Consider the following 19,961-nt stretch of genomic DNA (forward strand, 5'->3'; position numbering starts at 1 on the left):
ATTATAGCACAGCAAAGCAAAGCACAGCACAGCACAACACACACACACACCCTCACCCTCACTAATGTCTTCTACCTTTGTACAACAGGTGGCCTCGCTTGGCCAGGAAATTGTTCCCTACTTTACAAAATGGTACACAGTACTCATTCTCTTGGTTGTAACATACATTGCTGCATTCAACATCAAAGACGCATACATGACATGGAAGTTGGGTTGCAAAAACCCATTATACTACAAACCAGCAGGTTACACTGGTGTCTATTCACTATACGAAATAATCCAACGTAAGAACAAGGGCGAGTTGGCTGAGTTTGCCCAGGAGGCATTTGACGAATACACTACAAACACCGTTTACGTCAAGATTGGTGGCTTGATGAAGATTATGTTCACCGTTGACCCCGAAAACATCAAGGCAGTATTGGCCACTCAGTTTAATGACTTTAGCTTGGGTATCAGACACGCCCACTTTGCACCATTATTGGGTGACGGTATATTCACCTTGGACGGCGATGGATGGAAGGACTCGCGTGCCATGCTCAGACCACAGTTTGCTAGAGAACAGATTGCCCACGTTAAGGCCTTGGAACCACACGTTTTAATGTTGGCCAAACAGATTGCCAACACCAAATATGAAACATTTGACTTGCAAGAATTATTCTTTAGATTTACCGTTGACACTTCGACAGAATTTTTGTTTGGTGAATCTGTCCACACATTGTATGACGACAAAATTGGCGTTGCACCACCCAATGATATCCCTGGCAGAGAAGCCTTTGCCGATGCATTCAACTTTTCACAACACTATTTGGCAACCAGAACATATTCACAAGTTTTCCATTGGTTATTCAACAGCAAGGAGTTTAGAGAAAATAACGCCAAGGTGCACCACTTGGCACAATACTTTGTCAAGAAGGCGTTGAATTTTACACCTGAAGAATTGGAGGAGAAATCGCAGGATGGATACACATTTCTTTACGAGTTGGTTAAGCAAACTAGAAACCCAAAGACATTGCAGGATCAATTGTTGAATATTATGGTTGCTGGAAGAGATACTACTGCTGGCCTCTTGTCCTTTTGTATGTTTGAGCTTGCACGCAACCCAGAGATTTGGCAAAGACTCCGTACTGAAGTGTTGGACAACTTTGGCGATGGGTCAACAAAGGAGCAGATTGACTCGATTACATTTGAGAATTTGAAAAAGTGTGAGTTTTTAAAGTCTGTGCTCAATGAGACCTTGAGACTTTATCCTTCTGTGCCCATCAACTTCCGTACTGCCACTAGGGATACCACCTTGCCACATGGTGGTGGTTCTGATGGGTCCAAGCCAATCTTTGTGCCCAAGGGTTCAACTGTTGCTTATGCAATTTACAAGACACATAGGTTGGAAGAATACTATGGTAAGGATTCGCAAGAGTTTAAGCCAGATAGATGGACTGATATGAAGCGTCTTGGATGGGCCTACTTGCCATTTAATGGTGGACCAAGAATCTGTTTGGGACAGCAGTTTGCATTGACGGAGGCTAGTTATGTGTTGGCAAGATTGGCGCAATTGTTTCCAACCTTGCAGAGTAGAGACGAGACGTATCCACCTAAAAAGTGTATTCATTTGACAATGAACCACGCAGAAGGTGTATTTGTAGGAATGAAGTAAAAAAAGTGAATGTTGAATACACACATTGTCAACGTAACTTGTTAAAGTGTATACTATTTATTATTTAATGAAGTAAATTAGAATCTTGTACCTAAAAAAAAAGAAATAGAGAGTGTACTAATCATTCTTGTCTCTGTCTGTTTTTTTAAATTTGTTAGTAGAGAAAAGAAAACAAAAATGCGTTGTGTCAGCTCTACTATTGTTATATGGCATATTGTGTACAAAAAATGGGAAAAGTCCGATGTGAACAATAGACAACGACACAGAGGTCATATATAAAAAAAAAATAGAAGCTATTGTTTTATATTGGAAGGGATAATTGATTCCAGAACCAAATAAAAATTAAAAAAGAGAGAATGGAAAAAATCACATGCCAAAGTAGAGCTGGAGATTGTAGGTTGTGTTTGAGAAAAAGAAGAAGAAGAAGAAGAAGAAAACAGCAACAGAGTGTGTAATACACGATAAGTAGAATAGAAGTCAAGTGTGTTCAAGGAAACAGCCATGTATGTATTTTGTTTGTTTTGTTTTTCTAATGGCTTTGGCAAATAGGAGATTGTCGTAGTTGTTGTTGTTGTTGTAATTGTTGTCGTAGTTGTTGTCGTAGTTGTTGTCGTAGTTTATTTGTACGTTTGATTGATTAAAATAGGTGGAGTAGATCATTACTTTGTTGTTGGTTTGCTCTGTTGAGAGATGGAATTCTTTACTTTTACTTTTGCTTTTGCTTTTTTGTTTCCCCCCACATTTTATTGCTACTACTGTGTGATGTGATGTGATGTTATGTTATATTATGCTAAGTTGTGTTGTCTGATGTGATTGGATGTAGAAGAACGAAGAGGAGAAGCGCTTAAATGGTGTAATTTGTTGTCATTATTGTCATTGTTATTGTTGCTGTTGCTACAAAAATAGTTGTCACCCATTCAATAAAGTGTTTATTTCAAGTTTAGTGGAGTAAAAACCGTTTGCAAATTAAAAGTAAGAAAAAGAAATTAAAGCAAAAAAAAAATTCAAATGACTATGGTATTACATAAGTATAGAGTAATATACAAGCATATGATTATGTAATATGAAATTTTCTACTACTTCTCTCTTTTTCCTTTACAAAAAAGACAAAAATAACAAAAAGAAGAAGAAGAAAGGATACCCCGCCCTTTTCTTCTTTTCTCCAAAGTTTTCCAGAGCAGCACAAGGCAAAGAATTAGAGAGTGTGATATATATGTGATATATATGTGATATGTGTGTGTGAGTTGGGTGGATGTCATACATTGTTTCCACTACTTTGTAGAATCTTTAGAGTGAACAGTTTCTTTTTTTTTTTTTTTTTTGCTTCTTCTTCTTTTGTTTAACTTCCCACCTCTTATACTTTTTTTTAAATACTAAAACCAATGCAGCACATTCTAATTTTTTTTTCTTTATGAGAAGTGGGAGGGGGAGGAGGAAAGGGAAGGTTGTGATACTCCGTTGCTTAAAGACCTTTTATTATTCGTTGTCTATATACTGGAATTAAAGCCAATCACTAGATTAGGTAACGTCAGTACAACTAATACTAAGTAACTTACTTACGAACTAAGTAACTAACAATAGAAATTGTATATAAGTCTCTAAGAATTTGGAATTGGACATATATGTATAGAAAGAGAGAAAGAGAGAACAAGTGGTAAAGTGGGAAATGCAACTCTTGTAACTGCGGAGTAAATAGCTTCTGTACAACAATAAAGGACCCACTTGTCATCACCAAACCTATAGCCTTATAAGTGTAAATATATATATATATATATATATATATATATATATATACTCCCACCAATCCTTGTGTTTACCCAGACTATCTCACTATTCTTTATTTTGTAATAACAGATTTGGTATTATATACCTACAACTACTACTACTGACATATTATATACTCACTTCTAGTACTACCACTAGTACTACTACCACCACCACCCACGACTTTGACACTTGATTATTTATTTATTTATTTTACTTTATTTATTCTTATTTATTGATTAGCTCTTCTGTTTTGTTTTGTTTTGACAGTTTCCTTACAATTTACTCACAAAAAGTTACTGCTATATTTACAAATATACATATAGAGACAGACTGTGACTAGTATACACTATATATATAGAGAGAGAAGTCCACACACACGCATACACACACACACACACACACACGCAGAGGCAATTACCAGTCAGTATAGAATACATACCACTACTAGTGACATATTTACCTCCAAAACAATGACTTTAACACAGCCCCAAATGAATCAACATCAACATCTACAACAAGACAACTATTACACTGCACTCCACCAACCATCACAGCTACCACAATCATCTACATCCTCATCCACTTCCACACCATCACCATCTTTATCATCATTTTTATCAAATTTACACACAACAATACAAGAAAATAAACACAATATGCAAAATGATAGACAAGACAAGCACTTGTTTCTGAGTACAGAGAAGAAGGAGTTTGTCAATAACAAACAAGTGGTTAAGACTGGGTTTGAACTACTAGACCTTGTCATCTACTACTTGATAAACCTCATGCTTGTGTTGCTCAACTTTTGCGACTTTGTTGTCGACTCCATCAAGGGAGCAGTGTTCAAGTATGAGATTATTGTTTGTGCACTCAAGAATGGATTGTACAAGAATATCAACTAGGTGGAAAGGCTGGGAAAAAGGAGTATTTATTATATTGTGATTTGTTTTTAGTTGTTAGTGTTTTTTTGTTATTTCTTTAAGTTCAGAATAACTATGTTTGGGAAAGTCTAAGAAGTGTATATATCATTGGATTGGTGAAGGTTATTAGAGTAAGTTTTGTTTTAGTTCTAGTATAGAGACAGAGAGAAAGAGAGAAAGAGTGAGAGAAAGAGTGATGAAGTTTTTTTTTGTTTTTTTACTTCTTTGTCGATACGTATATTATTACCATTTATTTATCTTGCTTCTTCAAGTAGTATCCAAGTACATCCCTTTGATGTAGTTGGATTCCTAATGACTCTTTTGTTGTCTAAACAAGCATTGATCACAATGAGAAAAAAAAAAAAAAAGGAAAAAGAATGTTACACTTTTTACAGTTTACAACACTTTTTGTCTCACTGATATCTGGTAACGTTGTATTCATAATCCTTTATTTTTTATGTTGTTTTTGTACATGTACTTATATGTGTCAGTTAGTTCTTGTTAGTTAGTCATCAACACTAGCTATCAACCAAACATTAAAAATTTTTGAATGGATGATGTAATTCATATACTTGTAGTATATAAGCATAGACATAAATTGTAAAACAAATTGTAACAAGCACATTTGTATCATCCAATATTCATTATTCAATACATATAGAAAGCAAAAAAAAAAAAAATTTAGTAATGCACTGTCCTGTTTTGAACTAACCAAAACTCTTGCACATTTCTAGCACATTTCTAGCACATCTCTTGCACATCTTTTGCACATTTCCGAATTCTGATTACCTCTTTTTGCTCAAAACAGGACAAAGACTCGTATAACAATATGTGTTGAAAGAACAATACAAGGTCATAAATCACTAACCAGCTTTATGTAGGCAGTGTTGTTGCTTTTGCTGCTGGTGGTGCTTTTAGTTTTTTTTTTGGCTGTGACAACTCGATTTCCTTTTAACATTTGACGTTTGAGCAGGGAAAGAAAAAAGAGGGGGAAGAGAGAGGGGTAAAGTCTGATTTTGTGTTTTTCTTCTGGTTGACAGCTGCAACCCAAAGACAGAGAGAAAAAAATGGGCAAAACAACAACAATTTTTTTAGTAAAAAAAATTTCTTTATACCCCACACTCTGATTATGTAATCTACAGTGACATCTATTTTATTTCTCTATACTAGAAACAAAATAACTACATCATCATCATCATCATTATCTATATTGCAACTAATTGCAAAAGAATAGTTCATTAATGGAAAGGGGTTTCATGAGTAGCAAAGTGAGGATATTTTTGAAAAAAATTCAATTGCTTTTTACTTTCATACACTATTTCCTTTCCCTTCCCTTCCCTTTCCTATTTCAGGTTTATTGCAAGTTTCGTTTTTTTTTTCAGTGTCTTCTTTATCTTCATTTTTTTTATCTAAAATTAATTATCATTTACTCTAAGTCTACTCTATATTACTAAAATTATTATTGTTATTATTATTAAACAGGTTCTTCCTAGCTTTGTGGGTCCTCACCTATTCTTATGATGTTTTGGTCTTTCCAAATTCTCATAGTCCCACAATGCCTTTCTCAATGGTGGATCCATCTTCTTAAAGTACCCCTCAACAAGCTCTTCATACCTCTTGTGGTCACCAACAAGCATGTACTCCATCTCCAAATCATGAAAGTCGGTATACTTTTTGGTCTTGTAATACTCAATCAAAATCTCATCAATGTCCAAAAGCTTCAACACTATCTCATCAGTAAGCAAGTCTAGCTGAATCAAAACCTTTTCTTTATTGATCTTACCAGGCTCATCCATTATAAGCTCATGTGGAAGCACCTGGCTCAAATGCTCGCCATGAATCCACAAGTTCAACTGCTTAACAAAATACCAATCGGCATACTCAAACTCACTCAACCCGCGCTCATACTCAAATTGCAAACGCGAATTAATCTCTTGAGGAATAAATACTGGAATACCTTGCAACATGGAATGACGTAATGGCGAGATTTGGTGCAACTTGTAAAAATGCTTTCTTCTGTCATTGTAAATCTCATCAAACTCGCTCACCTTGTTTATATCGACATCCTTGATAAGACCCTTGATCTCCTCCTCGGTATAAAACTCATCGGGCATCGCCTTTGACTTGGACAAACCCGTGATATCAATATAGATACCAGAGTCAACATCAATAAAACGGGCATCAATATAGTTTTCTCCATTCGACATGTCTCGATTATATATATAGGTACCCGCCTCAATAAAGAATTTGCCATATCCTTCAGAAGGATCTTCGACAACCAATGTTTGATTATAGTCTCTTGCAAGAGTATACAAATGCTCAACCGGTACTTGAATATCAATATCAATATCAAATGGAAACATCAACCCATCCCAGTACCACGACAAGAGCGGACCGTGCATAATCCACCAGATGATTCCCTTCTTTTGTGCAAACTTGGTCCAGTTACGCAATAACCTATCAAGGATAATCTCGGTACGGAACGTATTTTCCTGTTGTGTCCATCCGGGCTTATCGTAATTGAGGGCACCATTAAAGAACCTCCAGTCATAATGCCAGCCACGATCGTAATCTACATTCCGCTCATCATCCAAACGCAATGTAGTCATTTTGAAAAACCTTGGCTCTTGATTATCAAACGAGGCCTGGCATGTGAGCAATCCATCGAGAAAGATTTGTTGTTGTGGCGTTAACTGCGATTTAATAAGGGAATCGAGTTTGGCTTGTTGTTCCTGGGTTTCAGTGCCTTCGCTAGTAAGGGAGTCCAAAGAAGTAAGAAACTCTTTGGGAAGATATGCAAATTGCTCATCGATTGTTTTTGGGTGAAACATTTCTTGGCTAAGATTATACATTGATGATCCTTCAATCTTGAGTTTGGTGTCTTCATTGTTGTATGGTATGATCAAGCTCTTTAAATGGCGCAACTCTTCCAAATGGTTCAACTTGATTTGTTCAACTTCATCATTCAAAAGGTTATTAAACTTCAAGTACCGTTGAAACATATCGCCTTGGTTAATTCTTTGTTTTCTTGTTTGGTCAACATCAAATTCGTATGTTCCATCTTGGTCCAAGATGATAACCTTTAATGGGTTTGGCATATGGATCAAAGCATACGACTTGGCCATCTTGACACGATCATCATTAAAACAACGTTTATTGTGTGGCTGGTGGCCAAAGATGATAAAGCCTGGCAATTGCTGTTTTGTGTAACCCCAGGTTTGTAATTGTTCCTCGGTTACTTGGTCGAGGTCTTGACACCATCTTTCCATAAGCACTTGTTTTGCATCGGTGTTTTCTCTAATACTTTGACAATTGGGACGTACCTCAGGTGGTTCACGCAATTGCTCATTGAGTAATGTGAGGTCCATCCAGTCTACCCAATCGAATGGGAGCTTAATTGGCTGCGAAATTTCATTGAGGTCAACTGTTCTTGCATTGGCCAAGTACTGGACCTTTAACTCGTGCAAGTACATTGAAAGTGTGAATCTTGGATCGTAGGTTATGATGTTTGAGCTATATGTTTGTGTAGTGTAGTTTACTGGTATGGTAATGTCTACTTCGGTCAAGTCGGTATTGATCATAAAGAAACGGTCGGCGTTTTGAGGGTCTTTTAAGCTCTTGAACTTGTTGCGTACATGTTTGGGCATTCGTTGGATAGAAAGGGTATTTTTTGAGCCCAACTTCAATGGAGACAAGTTGACATTAATATTGGAACTTATACTTTTGATTGACTTCATGGAGTGGTTGAGGCCATTTTCATTATACAAGAGGAAAATCAAGTTGAATGCTAGTAAAGTGAAAAAGAACAACTTGACGAATCTGCCTGGGTTGGCAGAGACACTGGTTAGTTTTGCTAATTTGGGTATCATGTTGTAAACAGATGTTTGTATACGACGCGGTGAGGCTGAAGTGGATAAATCTGGATATGGGTTATCAAAAGTCATGCAAGTGAAGCAATGAAACTGGTCAAACTAGATTAGTTTATGGATGCCAAAGATGCAAAAAAGGTAAAAAATAAAAATAAAAAGAAGGTAAAAGAAGCAACTGTGGTTTGTATGTGTGCTTGGGTATAGTATGCTTGGTTCAAGTATTTTTTTTGTTGCAAAATTGTCAATATTGCACTATTACTGCCAAAAAAAAAAGAAAAGGGTATGTATTTATATGTGGAATAGTTGGTTGCAAATGGTTGGTCTAGTTTTTAAGACCAGTGGGTATAACGAACGACTTGGTTAGGTTGAAAAGGGTCTCAAACAAGCAAAAAGAAAAGAGAAGGAAAAAGTTGAGATTTGGAAAAGTTCAATATCAATATATGTATAAAAAACAAAAATCCACCTTGAGTTTAGATTGAGCTGAAGTTGAAGGTTGTAAATGCTTGATTGTTGGTTGTGAACTTTCTGGTTAATTTTAGTCCTCGTTATGCTCTGATCTTTTTTTCCGTTTATCCTTATTAGTATTTGCTTTAATTTGGTCTTTTGGTCTTTTGATCTTTTTTTTCTTTGTCTTAGAGGTTAATGAAAAATGGATGTGGAAATGGTGATGTTTTTAACTTTAATGTTCTTTAAGACTCGTGTGACAATAAAAATTAAATATTTAAAGAAAAAAATCAAAAAAAAAAAAAAAAAATTGAAACAAACAAAGGAACGAACGAACGAACCTAACCTAACCTAACCAAACAAAACCATACAAAACCAAATAAATAAATAAATGAATTAAGAATGAAATTCCTGTCTAGTGCCACACACCCCGTCTAAAATTAGTATAGAAGATAGCGGGAACAATAGGACTTTGTGAGATAACAAACAATCGCGTTTTCATTTATGGATTATTTTTTATTCTTTTTTGTAAAAAAAAAAATAAATATTATTACTTTTCATTTCGGACTCTGTGATAGTTACAACGGCTTATTGGCTATAAGTAAAATAAAGGTTCAAGAAGGAGAGTAGTTGGGTAGTGGATTAATAATAATAATAAAAACAACAACAACAACAACAACAACAACAATAGGAAGAGAAATAAATACCTTTAATAGTTTGTTCTACTCTGGTTGTTGCAGTTGCAGTTGCAGTAGCAGTTGCAGTAGCGGGTAAAACTTTGGGCAATGGTCACGAGATGGCATTTTCTTTTTTTTTTTTTCTACCTTTTGGTTCTGGTTTATTGGTTGCTGCAGTCAATCCAATATGTGAAATGAAATGGAAATGTGGCTTTGGAATGACAAGATGTGTTTGTATTTCTTTATGGGTTTTGCTTTTTTCGTAAATGTGAAATTTTAGATATATTCTTTATGGTTGATTAGCTTGAGAATTTCAATATCAATCAGAGTTGATAACGAGATAGGGTAGCAGATGAGAATAATGTAGATGTGGTATAGAAAAATAGTACTAGTAGAGTTTAATAAAAAAAATTCTTAGAGTTGGTAGATCTATGATATATCTACACAAACGAACCAATGAGCAAAAGGTTATAGAAAAGGAAAGAAAAAAAAAAAATTTAAGAAAGAAAGAGAGAGACAATAGTAGGTGTATAATACGCGTTGGTGTGTAATGAACAGTTGATGGGAGGTATAAATAGGTGGAGTAGTACAAACCAATAATTTTCTTAAGAGCAAAACACGTACAAAATGAATAGTGCAAGAAGCATTTGCCAGTGTGTGTACAGGCGTTTGTTGAGTCTATTGTTATTGTTACTGTTATTGTTACTGTTGAAGTTATTGTGGTTGGTTGATTTTGTTACTTTGGTGATGGTACCCCTTTGGTTTTCATTTTTGAAGTATTGAAAATTGGTCATATACTTCTGCTCTTGGCAATTCATCTAATGCGCCACCTCTAAATTGTGAGTTTCAAGCTACTAGAGACAAACACATACAGGTAGAGACACTCTTTGTTTCTATTCCTCTTATTCGAACAAAGCTAAAAAAAAAAAAAAAATGGAGAGTGAAATGGAAGTAGATTGAAGATTGCTGAATTGAAAGAGAAAAATGACAAAATTTGAAAAAAACTGTGAAGTGCATTATCCGTATCGCGCGTACGTTAACTCACATTACACAACATCCGCGTATTCAAGAAGCCTAAATTCCATATATATATACATATATTATATTGTCATTCTTAATCTTTTTAATCACAAAAGTGTTGGTGAGGGGAATACGGGAAACAACTTGTCCAATAGTTCTTTCTCTTCCCTTTCTCTTCTTCCTCGTCATCTTCCAATGCTATATTTAAATAGAGTAAATGTCATATGTGTGTTTGATATGAGGTACTAGAGAGATATATAGTTGAATAGCACTATATGTAAATAATGCTTATGTTCTATATCGTGTCTCACGTGATATTGTATTTTATTGGTAACTGTATATAAGTATATAAGTATATGCACAAGGGTATAAAAAGTATAGAATTATAATATTGGTGTTTATTTGCAGTAACAATTACATTAAATAACTGTGTATAAGTAGTATTTGGTTTTGTGTAATTATATGCTTCTTCTATATTTCTTTTTGGTTTTAAGGAAAAAAAAAGAAAAAAAAGTGTCGTGTGACAATTTACCAAAAGTATTTAAAATTTTACTTACATATAGAAATACTATTAATCATCTTTGTATTTCTAATCTTTTAATTTTCATTATTGTACCTCATCGATAATCAGTAGTTGGTGAAGGAGTAAAAAAAGATCTCTTGTGGGTTTTTTTTTTAAAAAAAAATAAGGGCCAACTTTGTAGCAAACAAAAAAAGATGGTGGATGGAGTATGGAGTATGAAAAGAAAAAAAATAACCATCCGGGATTTCACTTATCATTTTGCACATACTTCCATTCCCCCACTCTAACCCACTTTTCTCACTACTTGAAAACCTATCAGATAAATCTGTCTAGACACATTAATACCGACAATCTCAAACTAGAGCAGCATATCGTCGTATTCTATTTTTAGTAACTTTTCTCTCTATATATCATCAACCTTCTACTTCTTCTCCTCCTCTTCATCATCTGCATCTCTTGTAAGAAAATTGACAACAGAAACAAATAGAAAAAAGAAACATGTAAAGTAATGAGCATCACGCGACATTGTATTCCATACTTGAAATATTGGTCTTGGCAGCGTCTAATACGTGTGTAAATAAAGTGACAATAGTTGATAAAAAAAAGAAAAGTACAAGAATTGTTGAGTGCACATTAAAAAAAAGTGAATTCAAATATTCTGTAGCAAAGTTATCACAAAGCAAGAAACAAAACTATCACAAAAACAAAAAAACAAATAGTTTTAATTATTAATTTTTTTTTTCTTTTTTTTTTTTTTGGAGGATCCGAGGACATCAATTCCATACGCGTACACGCTCTTTTGTCGTTCCGATAGCGGAAGGACTATTACCAAAACAATACATAAATATATATATATATATAATATATATACATACATCTGAGGAGACACAATCACCATCAGAGAAAACAAAAAAGCAGAAAACAAAAACGAATATGAGATACGCGTAATCTCATTTTTGCCTATATTCTGTTGATTTGCTATACCGAATAACACTTTGAATGTGATGCCTCTTCTTTTTGGGGGGGGAGAGATTTTGCAAGAGAAGTAGAAACATAGCTAGATAATGATAATAAGCAAATGAAAAACTACTGAAGACAGAGAAACAAAAAAAGTAATAGCATTGGCCTAAAGATGCACGGCAACAACTATATGCAATCTGATAAAGCATACACTATTTAGCTCAGTATCAATCTATGTATATTCTCCACATACTTTTCATTCTCAGTTTTTTTTAGCTTTTTGTTATAATTAATATTATTTTGTGTTTTCCACTTGATACTATAAACTACTTAACCATTGGCTTTTAGTATATATAGATCTATCTCGTATCGTACCCCCCTTCCCCTTCCTCTTCCCCACCTTTTTAATTTTGTCTCCCACTTCTTCTATTTCTTCACCTTCGCTTTCTCAAATCCCTTATAATTTTTTATTAGGTTGGAATCGAAATTAATTGGAGCTGAGCTATTAGATTTGCTTTCGACTAATTTCTTATTTTCTTAATGCAATAATTCAAAGAAGATATACAAATCAGTATATAGATGTCTAATGAATTATACATTGACCCTATACCTAAGAACAAACAAGAGAGCAAAGATCAACATTCCCCTTAAAACATTATTAAGTTTGTTGCAACAACACGCTCTTTGCGCATCAACACATAGACGTATACTCTCCTTCACTATTGTCGCTAAAGTACAAAATTATAATAATAATCTCAACATAATATTCAGTTTATTATCTACTGTATACTATACTGCTTCATTATTAATTTCTTTTTTTTACTTCACATTTTTCATCAACTTCATCAACTTCATCAACTTCGTAATTATCATCCTCCTTGCACTTATTCTGCCTTAACAACACTCTTTCCTGCACTCGAACTCCATCCCCAACTGGCAATAAACTTCTTATACAACCAGTATATAACCAATCCAAGCAAGATCCATCCCAACACTTTACTACCACTACCCTGTTGCAACTGCGGATCCAGCTCAGGGTCTCCTAGTCATTTGGCATTACCTTGCTTTGGAGGAAACCCACCATCCAATGGAGCAACGCCATCAGCAGGCTCACATTTACACCATTCATCCTTTGGATACTGGTTCATTGCTGCAGGAATGTGTTGACCACAACCAACCCAGGTCTTTCCTTCTATAATACACCTAATTGTTAGTATTTATAAACTGGAAAAAAAAAAAGGAAAAGGAAAAAAACCACTAATAACACAATATCCACTCTTTAATAATTTTGGAAAATAAAAAACCCATCTTCTGTTTATGTGTAGCAAAAAGGTTGAAAAAAAAACTTGCCATCAACCACATAGATTTCAAACTTCCAAAACTCCTTCCATTATAATCTCTTGCTATGCATGATTTGTTCTTGTTTTCCCTGTGTTCTTCTTTCTTTTAATGGATTTTCAAAGACATACGACAAATTGGACATTCAGCTGATCTACACATTGTATCTTTTTTGTTTTGCTGTTGCTGCTGCTGCTGCTGTTTCTATTTGTAGATATATATGTATATATATGTGTGAGTATTGTAGTTTTCAATGATTCTGTATTTGATAACAAAACCAGAGTAAAGTGGAAAATTGTGGTTCCTTTTATACTATTTTTACCTTGCTTCTCCCTCTTTCTCTCTTTAATTTATTTTATTTTTTTTTACCTTCCTCTATTCTGCTTTACTTTTTTTTTTTGGGGTGTGGCACGGGGTTCGTGATCCATTCAACGGGGACGCATGATGTCTGATGTCAGAGAAAGTGCAAAAGATGGAAAAGGAAAAAAAATATATATGTATGTATGTATGGGTCGAAGTGACAAATTAGGAAAGCAAACTCGGGTTTTTACGTAATCAGACCCAATCTTTTAGTGAAAACAGTGACTTGAAAATTACATCTACAAAACATCTAGCTAAGAGAGCTTATTGAAAAGGATATCTTCTTTTTACTTATTCTTTTTTTTCATTATCCTTTTGTCCTTTTCCAATAGGTGCAACTTCCTAGGCCCCCCCCCCCCGCCCCCGCCCATTTTTATTTATTCATTAGATATTGCATCGGACAACAGCAAATGTCAACGGACATTATTGTGCGTTCAAACTAGTTGCAATCTCTTTTTATATTATTACATTCCAGCTATTATAGGTTTAATCAAACATCTAGTAGACTATATTTCATTTTTGAATTACCTATCTTTTCTCTCGAACCATCGAGCAGTTCAAACGGGGCAGTTCGTTGGCAGAATCTATTTATTTTTTTTTATTTTGAGTAACTAAACGGACTTGAAGAAAAGAGGAAAAAATAACCGGGGAGAAATATATAGACAGGAAAGAAAAAACATACACTTGAGCGGGCGACAAATAAACCTCTATCTGTCATTGGATGGATACTCATCTAAAGCCACATTAGAGAAAGAAAAAGAAGAAGAACAAGAAGAACAAGAACAAGAACAAGAAGAAGAAAAATTTTAAAAGTTATAAAAATTCATAAAAATTATTTCCTAAAACGTACAAGTTCGGCCGCTCATTGCTTTATTACTCCCTGGTTTTTGTGGATACCATCGGCCGCACTCTACTTTTGCCATCTAATACTATTCAAAGGTCTATACATCGGATAATACCGTAATAAATTATCGCTTTAATCCTGCAACGCCATAGCCAATCAAACAAAAAGGACAAAAAGAAAGCAAAGAGTTTGGCTCATCATGTTTTCTTTTTTTTTTTCTCATTTTTTTTTTACTAAAACTCAAACAACTATTAAATAATATTAATAAAAGCTATGTAATTTTTTGCTTTTTTCGAGGCGGTGGAAGGGGGGGGGGGGGGGGGAGTAACGGTTTTTTGGTCCATGTCTATCAATACCATAGTCTATACTGCTATACACCTGCATCACGCTTCTTTTGCTCTTCTCTGGCCTCAAATAATCTCCTCTCTTTTTCCTCTTCATCCTTTATCCGCTGCTCCTCTTCAAGTCTCAACTCCTTCTCCACATCCAAATTCTCTTGTATATTCCACAACTGTGCATATAACGACTCCGCATTGCTCAACAACTCGGAATGGGTACCTTCTTCTTGCACCTTACCCTTGTTCAACACAATAATCTTATCAGCATCAGCAATAGTTCTCAACCTATGCGCAATAGAGACATTGGTCCTTTGATCCTTTTTGAAAATACCTCGTATAGTCTTGAGCAACGACTGCTCCGTATGCGTATCCAATGCAGACGTTGCTTCGTCGAAAAATGTAATTGGCGCATTCTTCAATAAAAGTCTCGCAATTGCCAATCTTTGCTTCTCACCTCCAGAGATCATCATTCCTCGCTCTCCAACAATAGTATTGAGCCCATCTGGTAGATCCTTAACGAGTTGATCAAGTTGCACTGCAGAAATGGCCTTGCGTATTTGATCATCTTTAGCATTTAAATCACCATACCGGATATTCTCAAGAATTGTATCGTTAAATAATGGTGTTTCTTGCGGCACAACACCAACTTTTGATCGAAGCGACTCAAGTGAAACTTGCTTGATGTCTTGTCCGTCAATTAAAATTCGACCTTGATCTACATCGTAGAATCTGAAAACCAAGCGCAAAATCGTCGATTTACCACTTCCACTAGGCCCAACAATGGCAACTTTCTCTCCCGCGGGAATAGTGAATGTCGCATTAGACAAAATGGGCCGATCTGGGTGGTATCCAAATGTGACATTTTCAAATTTGATCTCACCGGGCATCAGCTTGTTGAGCACCAATTCCAGAGCATTTTCTGCACTTTGGATCTTAATGGGCACGCTTTGCAACTGGAACAAGTTCTCCATATCCAATAAGCTTTGCTTCATATCTCGATAAACGCTTCCCAAAAAGTTTAATGGAACACTCAATTGAAACACCAATTGATTGATCAAAACCAAATCACCCACGGTTAACCCACCATCAATAACACCTTGGCAACCCATATACATCATTGCAGTTAATGCTGACGTAAAAATGAAATTTTGCCCTGCATTTAAGTATGCTAAACTTGTGGCAACTTTAACACTTGCTTTTTCATATCTGGTCAACGCTTCATTATATTTTTTACCCTGGAAAGCTTCATTATTGAAGATCTTGACACTTTCATAATTGATCAATGAGTCCAACGCTACCGATGCTGCTTGATTATCGGCATTGTTTGCTTGCCTCCTAAACTTGGTACGCCAAGCTGTGGTCTGGATCGTAAATATTGAATAAGCAAGCATTGTTGCCAAAGTAACTGCCGCAAAAGAATAACCATAATTCCAACTAAGAATGGAACAAACAATACCAATCTCAAATGTTATGGGGATAATATGGAAAACCATTGCATTGAGTACTGAGCTGATTCCCTTCGTACCACGATCAATGGCTCTAGTTAAACCACCAGTTTGTTGCGACAAGTGGAATTGTAGATCCATGTTTAGTAACCTGGTAAATGTATTTGTTGCTACTCTCTTGATTGCCGATTGCGCAACACCAGCAAATATGGCATTACGCAACTCACCAAACAACACAGCACCAAATCGAGCTCCACCATAAGCAAGAATCAAAGACCCAACAACAGTGGCAAATACACCAACATCATCGGTCCAATTAACATTCATTTGATCAATTATTTGCTTAAAGAAAAAGGGGACCTGGACATTGAGTAGTTTTGATCCAATAAGCAAAGAAACGGCAACAACAACACGGATCTTGAATTTCGGGTTGTTCTTGGGCCAAATTGTGCGGAGCAAAGAACGAAGCATAAATACTTCTGAGGTCGATACTTTGCGGCCAAAAAGTGAATACTGTGAGGACTCCTTTGACTTTGCTTGATCTTGTGAAACTGGAGAGCTTTGTGAGGGTTGCGAATCTTGAGTGGTTTGCGATAAAGTGGCAGATTTTTTGCTCAGTTGTTGGGGTGTTGAATTATCGCCTCGATTCAATGATGATGGTGATGATGGTGTAACTGGCTTTGATATAGAGTTTGACTTATTAGAATTAGTTTCTCCATTGGATCTTAAAGTTGTACATTGGGAAAAAAATCGAAATTTGTAAAGAGTGGTACTCAGTTGAAGTGTTTGTAGCGGAGCATGACTGGCTATTGTGGATGGACTTTTTAAATAATTTAGTCGTGCTATATTCTTAACCAATGGGCTCCTCAATAGCATTGAATAATATTGTTGGTTAAACCTGTAGAAACAAATTTGAATGAAGGAGAGGATATGGTAAATGAAGTTGAAGTAAGCAAAAAAAGAAAAAGAAAAAGAATAAACAGTAAGAGGGCTAAGAAAGAAAAAAGAACCTCTATGTTTATATCAGGAATTGTGATAACCACTAATGTTCAATAACTTTATGGATTCGATTCCGACTCGCGAATTAACGTGGTGGTTGTGAAAAAAAAAATACTTATATATATTTATTTTTATATAGAGAAAAAAAAAGAGACATAGACAAATGAAATAAATAAAAAATTGTGGCTCCTTTTTATTTCTCTCTCTTTCTCTCTCTCTCTCTCTCTCTTTTAATTTAGAGAAGAAAAAAAATAAAAATCTGGGATCTGCTCACGCTCACAATAGTAGATGATACCTTCAGCAAAAACGGCCGTTGACTATGTAGAATGTTTTCTCAGGCGCAAAATAGGGTTCCCGTTTGTATGACACATTTCTACGCATTAATTTGCGGTAATTGTGCTTGGTGAATCGATATACCTTGTTATATTTTCTTCAAAATCTCGCACTTCGGATCAAATTTTCCCTTCACATTTCGATCATTTCACACTCCCCCCATATCTTTAGTCTCCTACTTATTACATCGTACCTAGACTCTAGGACCTCGGACCTCAGACATTTTACAATTTTTGCAGTACTTTGCAATGAGTAATAAGGAAAAGAATTGATAGAAAAAAAAAGAAAAAAGAGAAAGAGAAAGAATAAGGAAATAGAGAAAATTGTACAAACTAGACTTGGAATACATGGAAGCAAGACATGCTACATTTAATATAAGCTTTCGATTTGGTACAATGTTGAGTAAATAATTTCCACTTTATTTTTTTGGTTCCATTTTCTCTCCCTTTATTTTTTTCTCATTCCAAGAAAATAAGGACGCAGATATAGATTCTAAGTTTTGACTAACCTTATTGTTTCAATTCTTTTATCGACTCTTCAAGAGCTTTGCTCAACTTTTGGATGTGGCCAGCATATGTAGAGTAGCCCATGTGGCCCACTCTAAAGTACTTGCCCACCAATTGTTTGTGAATACCTCCAGCAACAACAAAACCTTTTTCTGCCAACTTTTTCAACAATTCAGGACCTTCAATGCCTTCAGGGAAGTAGACTGCAGTCAAACCATGTGCAGCAACTTTTTCATTCACAGGAACAATAGTCAATCCCAAGTTCTTGAGGTTTTGCTTAAACTCATCAGAAGTCTTTGCTTGGTGTGCAATTGTTTCATCCAATGATTTGGAGAAAATCTCTTCCAACGATGTTTTCAAGGCAGTAATAGTTTGCACTGCTGGAGTAGCAAAATATGCTGGCTTGCCCAGCTCGTAAGCCTCCATGATTGGAGTCCATCTTTTCAATGAGCCAAAGAATGTTGTTTCCTTTTCTCTGTTCAAAGCCTTTGCCAATGCTCTCTCGCTAATGTAGAAAATGGATAAGCCAGCAGGAACGCCAATGGCTTTTTGGGATGCAGTTAATGCAAAATCAATACCCCATTTGTCAAACTCCAAGTCTTCAACACCAATGGAACAAACCCCATCAACAACAATCAATGTTTCAGGACTAACTTCTTTAACAATCTCACTAATTGCCTTGACATCACTCACAACTGAAGTAGATGTATCAACATGGGTAATAGTGATGGCAGTATACTTTTCCTTTTGCAATTGCTCTTTGACTTTGTCCAATGCGACAACGTCTCCCACTGGAGCAGTAATAACGTCAACATCGGCACCGTAAACCTTCAATGCCTCAGCAAATGAGTCACTAAAAAACCCAGTGGACAAGACCAAGACTTTATCTCCTGGAACTATCAAGTTTGAAGCAGCAATATCCCATCCCAAAGTACCTGAACCACTAAGAACATAACCTTGTGACTTTGGGTCGGTGGACTTGAATAATTTACGCAAGCCTTTCAAAACGTATTGAAAAGTGGAAACAAATTCAGGTGAAGTGTGTGCTTGCGAGGGAGTAGCCATTGATGCAAGAACATCGTCGCTAAACTCAATGGGACCTGGGATCAAGGTCAACTTGTGTTCTGGTTGTTCGTATTTGAATGGTGGTGACATTTTGGGTGAGCTAGTGCTAATTAAACGGTTTAACTGACAAGAAATTGGGTTTTTAAAAAATGGGACTGGCTTGACAATTGATCTGATCAAGCCTTTGTACATGTATTATTTATAGAGCAAAGAAGGAATAAGAAGAAGAAGAAGAAGAAGAAGGGTGGGGAGAGGGTAAGGGTAAGAAAAAATGAGAAGGAAAATAAAAGAGAATAGTGAGTGTTGAAAAAAATGGAATATTGGAAAGATTTACAACAACGGAGGGAGAATGTATGAAAGGGAGAGAGAGTGTGTGTGTGTGTCTATGTTGGAGATTAAGTATAGGGTGGGGGAGAAGGCAGGGATATCATGGGTGTGTGCGTATTTGTATAAGTGTCTGTTTTCTGTTTCTTGGGTTTGTGTTTGTTTTTGTGCGTGTGGGGTGGCTTTGCCGCCGGAAAATGCCGAGGGTTTTTTTTTTTTGTGCTTAACCAGGAACAATTACAATTGATTAAAACTGAACAACGTCTTGTGGAAAAACGAAAAGCAACTTTGTTGCAACAATAAAGAAAGCATTTGAATAATAGTAGAGACGTCAAGCCATTAAGTAGTGTATATCAGCAAAGTCATGGTTTTTGTAGTCTAACGGTCGGGGAAAAGCTAAATTTTTAATAGCGAAGTGGTAATTTTCTCCTGAACAGGGCATTATTTCCGGCTTTTATAGCATTACCAATAAATATCATTAGATTGTATATCTAATTTTCAACAGTTATAAAACAATAACAAGATACAATGCTAATATTGTTTATTCTATTGTTCATCCAGAACATGAGTACAAAAAA

The 19,961-nt window shown here is 35.6% G+C and overlaps 5 protein-coding genes across 5 annotated transcripts; 2 read left to right on the plus strand and 3 right to left on the minus strand. All coding sequences in view use genetic code 12, as the record gives it.

Annotated features, from left to right (window-relative positions):
- Nucleotides 1–64: 64 nt before the first annotated feature.
- PVL30_005699 (uncharacterized protein) lies at nt 65–1,651 on the plus strand (the record flags this gene model as incomplete). The annotated part of the gene is made up of 1 exon (XM_001524094.1): nt 65–1,651. One exon carries the CDS (start codon nt 65–67, stop codon nt 1,649–1,651), a length of 1,587 nt encoding a protein of 528 aa, XP_001524144.1.
- Nucleotides 1,652–4,074: 2,423 nt separating this feature from the next.
- On the plus strand, nt 4,075–4,320 carry PVL30_005700 (uncharacterized protein; the record flags this gene model as incomplete). The annotated part of the gene is made up of 1 exon (XM_061119738.1): nt 4,075–4,320. The coding sequence occupies one exon, from the start codon at nt 4,075–4,077 to the stop codon at nt 4,318–4,320; it is 246 nt and encodes an 81-aa protein (XP_060975721.1).
- A 1,523-nt stretch (nt 4,321–5,843) lies between these two features.
- Nucleotides 5,844–8,282, minus strand: PVL30_005701 (uncharacterized protein; the record flags this gene model as incomplete). The annotated part of the gene is made up of 1 exon (XM_001524095.2): nt 5,844–8,282. One exon carries the CDS (start codon nt 8,280–8,282, stop codon nt 5,844–5,846), a length of 2,439 nt encoding a protein of 812 aa, XP_001524145.1.
- A 6,461-nt stretch (nt 8,283–14,743) lies between these two features.
- Nucleotides 14,744–17,032, minus strand: ATM1 (Iron-sulfur clusters transporter atm1, mitochondrial; the record flags this gene model as incomplete). The annotated part of the gene is made up of 1 exon (XM_001524096.2): nt 14,744–17,032. One exon carries the CDS (start codon nt 17,030–17,032, stop codon nt 14,744–14,746), a length of 2,289 nt encoding a protein of 762 aa, XP_001524146.2.
- Nucleotides 17,033–17,997: 965 nt separating this feature from the next.
- PVL30_005703 (uncharacterized protein) lies at nt 17,998–19,149 on the minus strand (the record flags this gene model as incomplete). Its single annotated transcript, XM_001524097.2, has 1 exon — nt 17,998–19,149. One exon carries the CDS (start codon nt 19,147–19,149, stop codon nt 17,998–18,000), a length of 1,152 nt encoding a protein of 383 aa, XP_001524147.2.
- Nucleotides 19,150–19,961: the final 812 nt, after the last annotated feature.

This window comes from Lodderomyces elongisporus, chromosome 8 (genome assembly GCF_030384665.1).
Source record: "Lodderomyces elongisporus chromosome 8, complete sequence".
Classification (NCBI taxonomy): Eukaryota; Fungi; Ascomycota; class Pichiomycetes; order Serinales; family Debaryomycetaceae; genus Lodderomyces; species Lodderomyces elongisporus.